The sequence below is a fragment of the Mastigoproctus giganteus genome, chromosome 4 (genome assembly GCF_048544385.1).
Source record: "Mastigoproctus giganteus isolate SK-2022 chromosome 4, ASM4854438v1, whole genome shotgun sequence".
NCBI classification, from domain to species: Eukaryota; Metazoa; Arthropoda; class Arachnida; order Uropygi; family Thelyphonidae; genus Mastigoproctus; species Mastigoproctus giganteus.
In genome coordinates, this window is record NC_143578.1 from 41,568,835 (window position 1) to 41,587,460 (window position 18,626).

At 34.9% G+C, this 18,626-nt stretch overlaps 1 protein-coding gene across 1 annotated transcript in view; it reads right to left on the reverse strand.

Moving 5' to 3' along the window:
• Nucleotides 1-15,308: 15,308 nt before the first annotated feature.
• The window catches only part of LOC150086662 (pleckstrin homology domain-containing family A member 3-like), a 78,330-nt gene continuing 75,012 nt past the window's right edge, over nucleotides 15,309-18,626 (reverse strand). Inside the window, exon 6 of the mRNA XM_090371502.1 lies at nucleotides 15,309-15,727. Coding sequence (XP_090227628.1) covers nucleotides 15,713-15,727 — 15 coding nt within the window. The 3' untranslated portion in view covers nucleotides 15,309-15,712. The remainder of the gene's footprint in view (nucleotides 15,728-18,626) is intronic.

An 18,626-nucleotide genomic window follows, 5' to 3' on the forward strand; every position in this document is an offset into this window, starting at 1 on the left:
ACGTTTTCTAGATCTGCAACAAGGTCTAGAAAAATTTGGGCCGAGAACTGGAAACTGAAGTTTAATATTGACAAATGGAAAGTACTGCTTGTGAGTAGCAGTAATCCTAATAACCTACCATGTGATAACCCACTCAGGGTAGAGGAGAATGAGGGTAGTTTGTGTAATGAGACATGAACAAAACTTCCATCTGGTGTTGTAGAATTGTGTAGTTTTCAATAAATTTAAGGCCTAGACAGATTCGTTGAAGGTATATATGAATATATTTTTTGTCTGGTGCTATATATGACTACTTCCTCGCATCATTGCCACTAATATTAAAAATGGTGAGGGTTCTCCAGTGTTTGTGGGGGAAATTTCTTGCCACAGTCTGCTTCAGTTGGTAGAAATTTTACTCTGAAATTCATTTGAATAGAAGAGGTACAAGGGTTTTTGTAATTTTTCTAGTGGATAGTGGAGAACTTAAGGGTTAGGGAAAGTATTAACAAGGAACTGGAGGGCTCATTAAAAAGATGCAGATCAGTGGCACAAACCAAAGCCCTTGCACTGCTTCAAACTGTTCAGGTTACTAATAGAAACTTGGAAAATAGTCTAGATAGCACCTAGCCCACTGGAGTTCTTTCCTATAATACTATTAGAATAACAGCTGGAACTGCGAGACTATAGCATCATAGAAAATTACAAATGAATTCTTTATAAAATTATGGAATTAATCAAATTCCATCATTTTATAAAGGTCAGTGATTTCCCCATTTCCAATGAGAAAAGCAATATAATAAAAAACATTTACCAAAGCAATTAGGGATACAAAACAAAAACAAAATTAGAAGCATGTTACTCTGCTGTCCCAAATGCAGGCAGACTTTGTATGGTAAATATGTGTACAGGAAAGCTATAATAGAATGCATTAGGCCTCAGACCATCAAGTGGTGCACAGAGTTAAAGACTATATACACTGGATGGGGAACATCAGAATACTGAATCTGGTGTGCTAGACCTAATGAATCCAATAGGCATAATAAGCTATAAATAACTGGAGTGGAAAAGAAAACTATTCACCTAGTACAGTCAATTCTTAGAATATGTTTTTTGCTTCAAAACAACTAAGGCTATGATGCATGAGATCCTTTCTGTAAATTGTATATGTATATTCTATGGTCAATTTGAACAAAGTGAATGAAAAACCAAATTTTCTTTGGATGGGATATCAGGGAATTTTCATCTGAGACCAAATAATTTGGCTATGATGTGAAAAAAAAAGCTCTTTAATATTAATTTCCTCTTGACTGATTTGAACCAGGGCCATTACTCATGGGTTGGAAGGCCAGCAATCATAACCAGATTTCAATATCGATTATTGACTTTTTCAATTACTAGAGATTCACCTGCTATTAAAATTCTTGAAGGAGGCACTAGCCATCAGTGATCCAAATGTTTTTGGTATGGGAAATATCCAAGGAATTTAGTTATTAAAGGGAAAGACTTTCATTTTCTTATAGGGAATTCTTATAGGGATAGGCTTGTCTGGGAACAATAGTATGAATAGGGACAGGGGTGTTCGATTTCACCCCCTGCTAGAAGCTGTGGTCCTGGCAAAAGACGAGCGTTTTATATTTCCACGCTCCCGAGCCGCTTCCGGTTCTGGATCGTATGGAAGAAATATTGAGCATGCGCAACCACGTGTGCTGTGAGCCTGTTACTTAAGGATGTGTTGCTTAAACATCATTGTTGTTGAGAAAGGAGGCGGAAGCCTCCGAAAGCTTCAGTCAATGTTTTATCGCTTTTATCTTTATTGTATTTTAAATATTTTATTGTATATTAAAGTTTCATCGTATATTTATTTTGTAAATCAGTCTTTTGCATATATCATTTTACAGTGTTGTATCGTTTGGTACATTTTAGTTTCTAGTATTAAACCATTATAATTAAATGGTTGGTGTATTTGTTTTAAATTCTGGATATGTACTCTCCCAACCTTAGAGGCCTTTTTGAAGATACACCAGTGTAGAGAGATTGTTAAAATACAACCTTTCACATTGTGTAGCCAATTAACTCTTAACCAGGGCTCTAATTGAAATATTAGAACTCTGATATTCAGATACCAAGATTAACTGTATTGTATCAGGCTTAATGTCCAAGTTTGCAGACGATACCAAGGTTGGCAGGGTTGTTAAAGGACACTACTGATACTATGCTGCTGTAACCCCAGATCAACGTATCAACTCTGTGGTACTACTGACAGTGGTAGAGAATGAAAAGGACCTGGGGGTAATTGTGCAGGCAGATATGAAGTTCTCTGAGCAGTGCAGACGAGCTGCAAGAGTAGCTCATGGTGTCTTGTCAATGATATACAGGAATTTTTCTAGCAGGGATAGGGATGTGATTATTCCCTTGTATAAGGCATTGGTCAGGCCACACGTTGAGTACTGTATACAGGTCTGGAGGCCTCATTTCAAGAAGGATGTAGAGCTGCTGGAACGAGTACAGAGAAGGGCAACAAGATTAGTGAATGGAACAAAGGGTTGCTCTTACGAAGAAAGGCTTAAGTTTTGCATATTACAGAGCCTGGAGACTAGGCATCGGCGAGGTGATCTGATAGAGGTGTATAAGGCTTTGAATGGCTTGAGCATGCTCAATGCCGATGGGATTCTTCCTCTTGCTCAGAATAATCACCTGAGAGGGCATAAATTCAAATTGAGGAAGGACAGATGTCGGATAGATGTGCGGAAATTTGCCTTTAGCCAGCGGGCAGTTGGTTTGTGGAATAGACTCCCATCGCTTGTTGTTGAAGTTGATAGCCTAAACAAATTTAAGGCTCAGCTGGACAGGTATTTCGAACGAACGGAGGGGTGAAATGGGAGTAGTGGGTTTTTTTTTTTTTTTTTTTTTTTTTTTTTTTTTTGGCTGATGCTGAATAAGCTTGCTTTCTTGCATCATATGCCTCTACTAATGCTACTCTATAACTTCTAATTGACAGTGACAATCTCTTTTGAAAACTTTTTTAGATATTAATGTGCTATATAAATAATAATAACAGCATAATATATATAAAAAAGGAAACTTATCAGCTGGTACATTTAGAACTTCATTTTTAAACAGTTTTATTAAATGCCATAGCAGAGAATAAAATTAAAAATTATTGATTTAGTGCATTTTATATATAATGCATATTTTACACATATTACCGTACTGTATTTTATTTAATAAAAACTAAAATTATTCTGTAATACGTTTTATTGCAATTACTGTGCAGTATTTATTACATGACTGAAAAAAGTTGGGTTGCAATTATCAGAGTTACTGTTATCCAAAGCAATCTCAGTCCCATTCACCTCAGTTTAACTGAGGTCACTCAGTTATATGAATTTTAGGTAGGCCAAAAGAAGTTTATTCAAAACGTTGCACAACACTGATATAGAGGTAACCAAGAATGAGTGCACATTTATCTAATTTTTTTATGGTTATATCAATTCCAACAAAATCAGTTACAATAGATTGTTGGTCAAAATCATACTGGAGGAATATTAAAATTCATATTAACGTTAAAAAAAATTGGCATACTTTTTTCTGCAATGTTGCAAGTAATCTAATCCATATGAACCATCTAATTCAGGCCTTGCTGTGCAAGAGATTGGATGACTTATTTTAATCTGGTCTGATAAGTATTACATTTTTGGAAGAACAGCTGTTTAATTAAACACTCATTAGCAATCAAATATCTCTCCTTTTTATGTATATTTAATGCAATGTCCTTATAATTCAATGCATTTTCTGAACCTTGTAGGTGCCACTCAAAAATAAATCCCTGCATTAACCATTATTCAATAATTAAAAATCTATATATATTTTTTTCCTATCTAAATGGAGTCAGACTTTTACTGCAATAGTTTCTGAAGTGATTTCCCTATGGTTTTCCTATGGAAACTGGGTGTCAGAAACTGTCAGGTGCCCAACCATCATTTTTGCAACTATTTGCAACAACAAATATTTTTGCAACTCAATCAATGGAAATGCTGTGTTTGCTTAAAGTTTCAGGTTATTTGTTTTCCCTACGACTATATCAATAAACGTCTACTGTCTTACCCTAGTCGTTTTTGAAAGATGTTTTCATGGCATAAAGGTGGTAACACAAAACTTGGTATTCTCTCAAAATAGCCAATACTCTGTGGGAATAAATACATAATTTCAAATTTCCCATGTCATGAAGGCCAAATTTGAAACAAGCCTGAAAATGGAAGTAAATAATAGCATAGAATATACATAATCTTTTAAATTTTTTAATATTTATATAGATAAGCAGATATGACCATGCACAGTTTGAAATTTCACGCAATTAATGCTTTTTTAAACTGGAAAATGTGAGAGACTAAAAGACCAATGCCTCTATTTTATGTTAATATGTTTTTGCAATAGAAAATATTAATATTTTGGTAAAATTAATAGTTTTTGTATTTTGGAAAATAAAATGTAAACACACTACATGACTCAATTTAAAAAGTTTAATATTTTTTTTAAATTTAAAAAGTTACAGATGATACACTATAATCCATTAAGAAAAGATGAAATATTGCATTGTTCAAGAATTTAAAAAAATTAAAAGGAAAATGGGCAACTGTCAGCACCCCACCACCATTTTTGCTACAAATGGGGGATGCCACCACTGCCAGGCTATGAATAGGAACCCCCCCCCCCCCAATACACATTTTTCATAGAATATAAAGGTGTCATGCACATTATCAGTACACTAAAAACCTCCAACAAAAACCTAAAGATGCATAATAAAAAAAATTCAATGAAAAACAATGCATGCCACTAATGAAAGGCAAACTTTCAACAAGGAATAACTAAAGTCTTCGGTATTATTTAACTATTCATTTTAATGGGTTACTTTACAGAAGTTTGTAATTCTTCATAGGAATTTAACCTGTTATTCTCTTATTTCTTAGTGCAGAGTTTTAGTTTTCAACAGTACAAACTTTAATGACAGTAAGTTTGTTATTCTTAGCCTAGTGACACCATACAAAACTTATGGCTACATGTGAATCATTTGACCTGATTCAATGGAGATATCTCAAATTTTTAACAGAGAAACCAAGGTAGTTTTAGAAGGCAAAAGAATTAATATATAGGTTAGTTGGCATGTGTGTAAAACAGGTTAATGGTTACTACTCTCATCCAACATAATAGCTAGATTTTTTGGCAATACATAAAGGAGAGAAAGTGTACAATAAATTTGACTCCTGGATAAGCAAAAAGACAGAACTGCCCACAACTGTGAGCCAAAAATATGTTCGAAAACCACTTCATATTCTGAAACTGACAAAAGGCATGCATATATGGATGTTTACTGCTTACTGTTGTACACACTTCAAGCTAGCATAAACAGTTTTTAATAGTATTAATTGTAAAATATGATAGTTCTTTTTTTTTGGACACTGTTTATTTGTGGCAGGTGAGTAGGAAAGTTTATTACAAATGTGAATGTTTAGGAGAAAACCAGTTAAAAAAAAAAAAAACTGAACCAATCCCTTTATTTACAAAGAAAAAGTTACACAGACACCACTGAGTTTCCAATTAGAAGGAAGATGACATGAACACATTAATATACTGTATATATCAGATAACAATGAGTACTAAATTTATGACTTGTTAGTTGAAATATAACCATTATATTATGGAGTTAAATAGGAGATTGTTTTGACCTTTTAACAAGTCTTGTGTAGACCAATGGGTGAAACATGTTATATACTGGTATAACTTCAATTGAGTAGTGCTTAATCAAGAATTATGTCAATAAACATTAAACCTTATTTTAACTTTTGTCATAAACAGGAATTACAACAAAATTCTTCACAAATTCTTCTCAAAATTCTTGTTTAAATATGAATGTTCCAAAGTCCTTACATGTAACTTCTTGACAAAACAAAAGCAGGTAAAGTAAGAAATCTGAAAATATTAGGTTCTGAAAAAAATCTGTTCCATGCACAGTTAATTTCTAAAGTACTGAATACAAAGAAGGAACTTCTGGATAAGGATTGCATATATATGCTAATACTTCTGATCATAAAGACTTCTACAGTGTAAAACTGACCATCTTTCTTTTGAGTAAAATGAAAAATCCTAATATTGTCACTGCAGCAACACAATTTTTGCAAGAAATAATTTTACATGAAATGCTCTAATTAATTTTTTAGATATTACAAGTAAAATATGCAGGCATAACAGTTAGCCCTCCAATCCTGATGCTATAAAAAGTCACACACCTTGAAGTACAGTATTCCAGTAGCCCTTAGCTTCCTATAGTTTGCAGAGAAATAGAATACCTTGAATTCTTAAACTTTCAAGGATGAGGGGATTTCATTAAACATATCATACAACTATGTATTTTCAGCATATAAGCAATTTGAAAATTAAAAAATCAAACACTATATCATTTTATCTATATACTCAAATATCAAAATATACCAATCCCAAAATATACCATTTTAGAAATCTTAAAAAAATTTCTCCTCCCCACCCTATATTCTCTGCTCACACATTTTGTTTTTGCAGATTATACAAATTCACTTCTGTATAAAATTTCACTGCACAAGCATTTTTTTATGCTATTCCTTTAGATGAATATAGTGGGGCTGCAACATCCAATGATAATTCGTTCCTCAAAACCCATTGTATGTTGAAAATATTTTAAGTTGAAACCAAGAAAACATTGATTTCCCGTAATTTGTTGCCCAACAACACATAAAATAGATATTTCTTGCATGTTAAAAATTAGTGATAGAAATAGTCGTAAAACATCTTAAAATAAAAAACAAACAATAAATTAGCATTTACCTTCGACTCGAAGTGCAAAGCTGATGAAATCAATGGTGGCATAGTGGTGGTGGGACTCTATATTAAGCGTCAGGTGTCTTTTCAATCTTTTGTTGCTACTGGTAAAGAAACTGTCCAAAGTGGACTGGTTTTTACGACTTTATTGTAGCTTTCTGAAGTAAGAAATGACTTTGTCATCCATTTTGCACACGAGTTCAGTGTTTTCAATGTTGGGGTGTTTTTATCACTTCTCTTAAATGCTCACAACAAGAAATAACATTCTTCAACTCTTCTGCTGACACTTTTTGGGTGTCTTTCTTTCTCTCCAGTGTCATTCTATAATTTTCTCCAACTCTTGAAGCTCCTCTGTTGTTAGCTCATGCCCATGAGCATCAATAAGGTCCTCCACATCCTCTTCGCCAACTTCCAGACCATTGATTTTTAAAGAGTGACAACATCATTTGTCAAAGCACCATCATCTTCAAATCCATCAACGTTATGGATAATTAAAGGCCAGATGTTTTTTAAGGCTGAATTTAAGCACCTGGCGGAAACATCATTACAAGAACTTTACAATCAGCCTCACACAATCCAGTATGTTGAACTTCGACCTCCAAAAATCTTTGAGGGTGACAGCATTTTCACCAGAGGTCGCCACAAAGCAAGTTGCAAACATTTTTGTGGTGTAGGTTTTCTTAAAGTTTGCAATCGCTTGCTGGTCCATTGGTCGAAGAAGAGTGGTGTTGGATGGCAAAAATTTGACTTGAACAAAGTCAAATTATGCCTCAAGAGATTGAACAAGGTTGGAATCATAGCCTGGAGCATTATCCAATAGGAGCAGTGCCATTGCAGGAAACTTATTTTTTCTCAAGATAACTCTTCACTGAAGGACAGAAAACTGCAAGCTCCCATTCATTGAAGACATCCCGTAGCCCAGGCCTTCTTATTACTGCGCCAAAACGGTCCCAACATGCCTTTGTCGTTTAAATACTCTGGGGGTATTAGAGTGATGCTGAAGCCGTTGCTTGTGAGCCTATCTTTCATAGGCTTATTCCCAAGTAAACTAGCCTTCTCCTCAGTGATGTACATTCTCCTGGGCATTCACTTCCAGAAGAAGCTGGTTTCGTCAATGTTAAAAACCTGGTGGGTAAGATAATTCTCCTGATCAACAAACTCTTGTAATCCAATTTTAAAGGTCTCGGCTGCTTTTTTTTTTTTTTTTATCAGTACTGGAAGCCTCCCTGTGCCTTTTCAACACTTTTGACATTCACCCTATTTTTTGAAGCACTCAAACCAGCCTCTGTAATCTTTAAAGTCTTCAAAGCACACAGCATTGACACTGGTTGATGGAGCTTTAAATTTCAGATTTTCAAAGATTTGAAATAATCGTGTGATTGAACAATAAAAAAAAAAAAAAAAAAAGCTAATTGGTCGAGAACAATTGTATGAGTGATGTTCCGTGCGGCACGCGTCTGAAAATTTCCACCCATGTATCGTTCCAGCTATATCAGAAAGCTATCGATACCTACAAATATCATCGGTCCTTAAAATAAAATCGTATGGAAGGTATATAGGTTCCTGAGAATATCGGATGTCGATGTCATTGTAAGTCGAAGCCCCACTGTAATATGAAACCACTCGAAGTAAGGGATTTCATAATATGTATTCCATATTCCATTATACTTTTACATAAATAAATGGATTGAACTGAAAAAAAGTTAAAGAAAAGGAATAATTACTCGAAAAATATTAAGTGTTTTTGAAGTGAAGGATTTTATCCATAACATGGAACACACAAAAAAAAAAAAAAAAGCAGCCACATCAGCAATGGAGAATGAACAAAAAAAAAAAAGCAATTAGTTTTCTAAGGTATGAGTTATTGGATTAATTTTTATTCCAGTAACCACTAAATTCACCCGTAATGTGAAAACACACAGAACAAAAATCTGAACATGTTAAAAATGAAGACAGATGTCACAACCCTTTTTTTTTTTTCTTCCATTTTGTACCTTTAACTTAATGAGCGCAAATCCAACTAAAATTCCTTTACTATAAATAAGATATCTGAATACAGTCTGTGACCAACATCACATTGGTAAAAAGATTAAATAAACTCATACTATATATAAGTTAATGAATTATGTTTAATCTGCCTTATACAGAGTGTACAGGAAAGGTTGTCAGTAAATTTGCCACTAAATTGTAATACTAAAACCAGAAGAAAAAAATTCAAGTGAAAATTAGTATTAGCAATGGCCACATGGTGCAAGGAAGCCTATGGCTTATGCTGCACCAACCAAAAAAATAAAATAAATAAATAAAATAAAAATTAAAATAACAAAAAATAAATAAAATAATAAGAAAATTTAAAAAAACAATAATAAGAGAAAAGGAAATAGACAACCTATGAATTTCCCTCCTCCTGTAGGTAATCCAGCTGACCTTTGAATTTCCCCAAACTGTCAGCCTCTACCACCCATGTAGGTAACTTATTCCAGTAATTTATTATTATTATTAGCTATATGGAAAGCCTGAGGCTTATGCTGCACCAGCCAAAAAAAAAAAAAAAAATTTCTGAATTACACTGAGAGAGAGAGAGAACAAGAGCCAGAAGTTTGTTGTTTGGAACATTAGCAGCTAAGGCCATATTGCTCCGGGGATATGCAGTGGTCAATCCCTGACCTGTCCGCATCCTCCGCATTTAGTGGTCAGGGGCTCGAACCCCGGTCTAATCAAGAAGTGTGTGCTACGCCTTGCTGCTCCTACCCATCTGGCTATGGAGGAGCCAGAGTAAGAAGTAGAAAGGAATCACCAAGAAAGAGAAGAATGATGATATCCAGCTCAGGACCCTGGGAGTGCCAAGCCCTTACTCACCAGATGTGTGAGCCCCATAACTTGCTGGGTAAAATAAAATTTATAACTTGCAGGCTAAATGTGTTCTAAAACTTATTAATTCATGAGTTATAGCAGAGTTTGTTTGGAAATGAACTTTGCATACTACACAGCAATTGGTTTGTGGACATCTCATTCAACATGAAATACATTAGTGGATAGGCAAGATGTGGGGTGATTTATCATATGTAATGTAAACGTTTGTTTGTTCTTATGGTAATCCAGAACCAGCCTTATTGAGAAGTTTTCCCCACCACTTAATTCCAGTTGAAAAAAGTGTTTACATTCTCTTGAGAGGTGTCACAAGTATCATGGTACAATGTTCCCTGTAGGGCTGAATATGGCAGGTTTAGAACAACATGTACTCCAGAACTTGAAGGATTCAGGTTACACTGTGGAAAACCTTCGAATGAGCACATGACAGATGACTGGGAGCAGAGGGTGTCTCCAAATTCAGAAGTCTGAAACATGCTGCATGAAGAGCTGATTTACCTGTATCATTTGCAATATGTTCAGGGCTTGCAAACTATAGATTATCAACCCAAATCTGAATTGTGTATGGCTGTTGCAAAAATGTGTTGGTAATCCTAGTGTTCCACACATCATGATATTCATTGATGAAACAGGATTCTATTGTTAACTGTAATATTCACTACTGGAATACTAAAAATCCACACCCTATTTGGGAATCCTAACATTAACAACAGTTCTGCATCAAAGTGTGGGCGAGCATCGTTGGTGACAGTCTAATTAGCCAGCACGTTTCATTGAACAGATTGTCAGGACCAATTTAACTTGACTTCCTAGAAATGATTTTCCAGTTGCCAGACGATGTTCCCTTAGCAACAAGAATGAACAAATGGCTTATGTATGATGGGGCTCCAACTAGTTTTAGTTGCAAAACTTAATATATCTTGATGACACCTATCTGGTGTGATGAGTAGGTTGAGATGAGCTGGTCACGTGGTCTCTGTGCTTGCTCGATTAAAATCCCCTTGATTTCTTTTGTGAAGATATTTAAAATATTTGGTGTGTGCCACTCCACTGACCAATACTGCCGAAACATATTGTAACCTCGTGCACCTTAATACAAAATCAAATGGAGATGTTCTACGTGCAATAATCAATGATGCAATGGGTTAATAGCTGTATGGAGATGAAGAGCCATTTTCTAGCACCTGATGTGATACTCTGGAACTTGTGCTGCAGTAACTATGTTGGTTGAGTAGTTCTTTAGTGTATCATACCTGTTTTCTCGCCTGGACTATGGGAGTCATGGAGAAGAGAAGACGTAAGGCATTTGAGATGTGGTGCCATAGAAGACTATGGAAGATCCCACTAACTGATAAAAGTTAAAAATGAGAGAGATGACAGATGATGGAGGAAGATCAAGACTATTATAAATAAACTGGATAATAAAGGATGTGAACCAACTCTTGTTCCAAAATGAAGGGGCCAAGCAAGAAGAGAAAATAAGTGGAGGACTGCACCAGACAAATCTCTGGATTTAAGTATCACAGAGGAAGACCTGTTTTCTCAACAACTACAAGGTTTAGGACAATTATTTTATATGTTCATATGAACTTTTCTCCTTGTTTTAGTGTGTGCAATCTGCCTGTAAATTTACAGACTTTTTCTGAACCCAATATTTAAAACAGACAAACTTCATTCTTGTTGTTGTCTGGTTTTTTTTTAAGCACATATCTTGAGACAAGTTGGTCACGTGGTTTAGTGATTTAGGCCATATTGCATCATTGTATATTATATGTCAGTACAAATGTACATTCATGGGATGATTTTCATGTTGTGAGGGATGAAAAAAATTGTGTGCACATCAAGCATGCATAGTGGAAGTTAAGTGAAACTTCTTTAGAATCTTTTGAAACATTTATTATTTCAATGTTACAGTGGTTTAATATTTTACAAGTTTATTACAAAGTTTTTACAGATTTCTCCTTTGTACTCAACAGAGGTGGTTTCAGTGGTCGCATTGCATGTATACAGGCTCTATACATCTTACAACACTCACTATTAGTCTTCGGCATGTGGAATTATACCTTTTTTTTTTTCTGTTGAAATTTTTTATGAAATACGGTAGAGAATGCAGAAACAAATATTTTGGTTTTTAAATTTTTTAAAATCGGACTGCTAGAAGCTGAGATATAGCGATTTAAAACGTAAACGAGACACGCGTGCAACTTACACCATGGCCACGCTGTAGGGGTACTGATTGCATCATGCATCGCTGCTATGTACGGAGTGGTACAATGGTGAGGGCGATGAATCATTTTGTGTCGCATTTTCGTGGTGATTTTTGTCAATCCACGGGACGCAAGTTACTCCCATGTGAAAACTGCCTTGGGCACACCTAAAGAAGTTTCACTTCAAAAATCTGGAACAACTCATGGAGAAAAACCCTACTCCCTCTGCCTGAGATTGATTTACAGCCTCAGTTGAACAGGACTTCAGAAATTCCTACAGTCATAGATAAGAATTAAACCCAAACCTCTCAAATGAGTGGCAAGAGGCAAAACCACTATACTGTCACAATGAACTAAAAGACCAGGAATAAACATCAGGCTTACATTATGTAATGATTTAATACATCCCTCTTCCAGAACAACTACATATACATTATTTACAGATATTTAGAACACAGCTATAGCTTTAAAGTAGACAAAAGCTGCAAGTCACACTATGTTGTCTCTTTAATGGTAACATTTCAGTGGAATAACACAATAGCTAACATCATACAGCTTTCTGAGCCATGCAGGAATGACTTCTGACATTAAGACTATGTAATATCATCATATGATTACCAAGGTCCACATGTTGCAAATATGTAAATGAATATCACAAGCAGTAAAAAAAGCAATAATTATTTAGGCTAAATTTTAAAGTATCCTAGAGTGTATATACCTTCATTAGAAAAAACCTCTACGTTAAATAGTCTAAAGAGATGGTAAATTTGGGAATCACATAAATTCAAATGCTATAACAATTCATAGTGGAAATATTAGAGGAAAGCAATTAACACAACTTGTAGCAAAGAGAGTAAATTGTCTAAATAGGCATGAAATGCCTAACTGAAGTAATAACAGAGAAAGGACAAGATAAAATTAAATTACACAAAAAAAGATAATATAAAATAAGCATTAACAACTCATCATCACCAAAATAAACAAAATAAAATATCAAATAAATATAGATGCAGGAATGGAAATATATTACTAAATCTAACCAAGGTGGGATGATATGTTAGTGTATGCTAATGTGGTGCTCAAGTTAAATGGTCCATGTGACAGCAGTTCAATAAAAAGAAAATTTCTTCTGCTCAATTTATAAAAGAGTCACTAAAATAGCAAAATTATCAGAAATACTACTGAATATGGACATACTGTTTAAATGGAAACAGGAAACCATCCAAGAATTAGTGACTGAACCTGCTCTAAAAGAGACAGAATGTGTCTCAAAATTAAGTATGCAAGGTATTTGGTTTCCTCTTACAGGAAATTCTGCCATTTGAGAGGCCCAGGTGGGAGCAAGTTGAGAACTTACTTGTGTGGGATACCTGTGCTACAGATGTGGCTAACTGAATAACCTCCCCTCTCATATGCACACCCATCAACAATCTTTAACATATTTGCCCCACCTTGGTTAAGTTTAATAATATACTATATTTCTATTATGTTTATTTGAATTTGTTATTTACTCTAACATAATTTAGGTTAGAAATGTTCCCTACTCACTTCAAATCTAACCACCCTATTGTAAGTTATATTTTTAGTTTCTTTATAAATATTGCATATTGTGAAATTTTTTTTTTTTTTTTTGAAGCTCACAGATTTGCTACTTCCTATGACTGTTTAGCATCAGGAGTTTTTTTTTAACATATGTTTAAATGCAAGAACAGTATCAACTTGAATATGATTTCGCGCATTCAAGGTAACAGCGGTCTTCCATCGGAAGACATGACATGTTGCTGTAATTCTGTGTATATAAATAGTGCATAAATAAATACTCTGAAGGGAGGAATAAGATTTGCAACTGTTCCCATAATGAAAGGCCTACAGTTATCTCTGTTCTCTAGTTAAGTTGTATATAAAGCAGATTAAACTTATTTAATGTAGCACATAATCAGAATATATTCAATATAATTAAACCAGTTACCATTCTCCAGTCTTTATTTCCATTATATTCAAAATATTCTATCTCAGCATTTTTTCAATGTAATGAGAAAATATTTTTGACATTGTATGCAAAAAATATGCTAATAACAAAATGTAAAATAAAGTAAAAAATAAATTACAAGAACACTGAAAACTGTTGTGGATATCATTATACGTGGAAGACAATTTAATATTCCTTTATTAAAAATTACAGCACACTATTTAAAAAAAAACAAAAAACCCAGTAAACATTTAAGTAATGTATGGAATGACATTTCAAGGTCTGCTATTGATTAAAATACAAAACTGTAAATGTAAACAGAACAATGCTTTCAAATTTAACTGAAACTGCTCTTTATGAACAGCATTATTTATAAAACATTGCTAATAAATAGCATCATATATAGTGGATGGATTTAAGGCATTCTTCTTCTTCTTAGATTAGTTAGGAAAGAGCACATTGACCATAAAACTTTAAGTAGATGTGCTTCATATATCCTATGTTCATCTTAGTGAAAAAAAATTTCAATAACACTTATAATGCTGGTGATATACATAATATATATACACACACAACCACATATACACACACATGTACACACATATAAATGTGTATATACATGCTTATAACACAAAGATAGCTTGATGATGAGCTGAAATGTCATATTCTCTCTCTCCACTGTTTTGTGCCATTCTGCATGCTGCAATATTCTGTTCTTGCTTTTGGCGATGACAGTTTTCATTTCGTGCTCTTCTACGTGCTGCAGTGTCCCTTTCTCGCTCTTGGCGACGATACTCTTCATCTTCTCGTGCTCTTCTATGTGCTGCAGTGTTCCGTTCTTGCTCTCTTGCTCGTAAGTCAGAGTTCTGTCTCCGTTTACGTTGGCGTTCCTTGTCCTTTTCCATTCTTCGCCTTTTTGATTCTTCACGTTGTTTATCCGTCAACTTTCTAGGCCTCAATTTCTGCAATATACTACTAGTATAGTATACATCCCAAAGTCAAAACATATTACACCACAATCACGTTTAAAAGTCACTGACTGTTAAAATGTAATGCAGAATAAATAACTCTTCCACCATGTTAACTAGTAATCTCACAAATGACAACCTTCATTTGAATAACAAATGAATGTAATTACACAAATTCAAAAATATATCACACCACAATCACGTCAAAGTCCCTCACCATTAAAAAGTATTGTAGAATAAATAACTCTTCATCATGTGAAACAGAGAGGTCTCCAATAATGATCTTCTTTTGCCTAACAACAATGTATCTATGTAAATCCCAAAGTCATTACACAGTATGCACTTAAAGCAGACAAAAACTTCTAATCAATAACTGCTAAATAAGAACTTCAGCACTTCACTTACTTGCATGACAACTGATTACACTGCTCACACTCTCTTTAGGTATAATGCAAGGAGCAGGTTATAATATGTTATTATAACTAAAATATAGCTATAATATAACATTGTGGAATATGTGGATGTGTTTTCTAATAAAGTGGTAATCCTGAGTGGCTTATATGAACCAAAATTTTTGAATTTTAGTGAAAGTGTTAGTTATTAGGCACACTGTATCTTATGAAATATGCCTAAAAGATCACCTAACACTTTCACTACAATCATATAATCACTGAATTCTGTAGTCAAGTCACAGGTAGCAAATTTCTGGTTTCTGTTATCTCAAAGGCAATTCAATAATCACACAGATTGGAATGAGTAAAAATAAATCTGTTTCAAAAATTACACTGGCCAGAGAACCAAATGAAGACTAGTAGAAAAAGGTGCCACTCATAATTCATGGTTTAGCAATCAAAAGACTGAGATGACATCTAGCTTTCACTAACCTAAAAAAAGAAAATGTTAGTTTTCATCTTTATAATATGCATTACAAACAATGCACTTTATGTCAAGTTGAACCAATATTCTTGAACAACTTAAAACTTAGGATATCTAAAATTCACTGATTTCCCCTCCCCATTTCATTTCAAAACAGTATCCATATAAACTTCATAGCACTGGAAATTTATTAGTTATATCTGTTGTTGTAAAGCCCTGTCCAAACCACAAATATTTCCTTATAATGGTTTGAGTTATTATTTATTAAGCAATTGATAAGAATAACAGAAGAATTTGATGAGTGTTACTGAAAATGAAAAAAGGGTACATTTCTTTTAAAAGATTATAGCTTGACAAATAATTTACAAAATACTTTAGTAAATGTCAAAAGATGTTTGTTTAAACAGCTAATTCTTTGTTTTATTTAATTTAAAATCAGATCCCCAAGTAACTACTTTTTTAACTGCAGTTTAATATTAGTCTTCATAATGAATGGCTCATCTAGCTATTCACAAGAATAACTTAGTGATTATTTATTAAGCTATAAGCAATGGAAAAACTACAGATGTAGTAGTTAAGCCTTTACTAAGAGATATTTTGATGCTTTGTGAAAAATTTGTAAATGAACAGAAAACTTTACATTTATATTTTAGTGAGTTGTCATCTTACATAATGTTAGTATTACATTCCTGTGGCCTGTTTATAGTATGTACTACCCTAACATTGAATACTTCTTCCTTTAGCTCTCAGAACAATCTCAATGCATTGGGAAAAATTTCATGAAATTGCAAAGGCTTTCCACAGGAGTGCTGGCCTATGTAGACTTGATCACATCTCACGGCTGCCTCAGAATGGATGGTGTGCACCTCTGACACGAATAGCTTGTTCCATCTCATCCAACAGATGCTCAATTTAGTTGAGATCTGGTGGCTGAGTAAGCCAACAAAGTAACCCTCATACTCACAGCATTTTTCTTCTCTGTCACAAGTCTCATTAGTTCATTTGACAACATTTAGGCCTAAACCTTGAACAATATTTCTTAATAGGTATGAAACTTTTAGTAGCTTCCACAATTAATTCCTTGAATACTTCCCACTTAGAATTTGCTGTTGGTAACATCATCAGTTGATCCCATTGTACAGAATTTAAAAACTGTCTGAGATCACTGTACTCACCTTTAAGGAAGCAAAAACCCTTACCTTTAACCCCTGATGGTAATTATATCTTTAAGTAAATTCCACATCAGTACACTGTGATCACTGCCACCTAGTGGTTCCTTTATCTGCAAATTCTTAATACAGAAATGATCACTGCCGATTACCAGATCAAGAGTAGTACCCTCACTGGCTGCCTCTCGAACATGCTGTTGCAGAAAACAATCATCCAATAAATCCACAAAAGTCTTACTAGTGTGCGAGTGACCAACCACAAGTTCCAGTCAATATCTGGGAAATTAAAATCCCCCATTATAAGACATTCTGATTTACTAGCCCACTCTATTTCAGTGTACAACTGTTCATTGTACTCATTGGAGTCATTAGGCCTATAACACACTCCTACTCTAATTTTTGCTTTCACAGTGCTGTCACACCAAACTGACTCAACAGTGCACTGTTCATCTGTATCAACTGGATGCACTTCTTTTGATTTTGTTTTCCTTGATTAACAGCATAACACCTCCTCCCTTTCTATCCTGTCTATCCTTTCTGTACACAATTGTACTCCGCAAATTCCAATTCTGCATTCCTAATATCTGTGTGACACCACATCTCTGATATCCCAACAATAACCGCCTTTGATGTCTTTGACCAACACATCAAATTTATTTACTATACTTCTAGCATTGGTATACATGCAAGTATACATGCACGTATTCTTACTCTTAGTTACCTAACACATCCCATATACCCACCTGTTTCGTGATGACTGCCATCAGTCCCTGAAAACCCCAGCACCCCTTGTTCCAGGGCGCTGCTTATTCTAATAGAAGTAGTGCAAGAATCACCTTCACTTCTGCCTGCAGCTACTTTTAACCTTTTAGTCTGTGAATCCCCCCCCCCCCAAGCTAGCAGTTTTCCGACCCACCTAACACTGCCTCGATAGCATCAGCAAATATTCTTGCACCGTTTCTATTTAAGTGTATCCCATCCCTGTAGAAGCAGTCTCTCCTGTTATCAAGCACAGACCACGCTGAAAAAAATTCTACCCCTTGAGCCTTGCACATTCCCTCCAGGGCCGAATTGATCAACAAGGCTCTCATCATGTACTCCCTCCTATCGTGTCTGGGCAGGATTGCAGACACTTTCAAATTTAACTCTAACTCAAGACTTTTTTTGCAACATTGACCTGTATGTGTTAAGTAAATCTGCAGATCTCCTACTCTTAATGTCATTGGTGCCAACGTGTACAACAATATCACCTTTTGTGCCCTTGAAAGATGATATATGCTTTACAACGCCATCAACTTTTGTCCCTGGCAGACATATCCTGGTCTTATTCCATCTATCCTTTTTACACAATATTTTACCCGTCTCCCTGACAATAGAGTCACCAACAATAATTAACTCTTGTGGGACCTCCCTCCTATCGTGACCTTGGAGATTGCCACTGTGTTGCCTGATGCCCAGGAGTGAGCTCTGGTATTGAGTTGGGCAGCTGAGAGCTTGACAGGGCCCTCAATTTTTTCGAGAGCATCTACTCTACACTTCAAGCTCTCATAGACACCCATTAGAATGCTGAGTTGATGCCTAATTTCTAGACACTCTCTGCACCTGGCACGCACGCACGCACACACCCTCCTTGGCTAGATCATGTTCTGTTCCAGAGAGTTCGGCAAACATTTCACAAGTTGCACCTAGTGGTAACATTAGAGCTACCTAGCTACCACAATTAAAAATTTGAATTCCC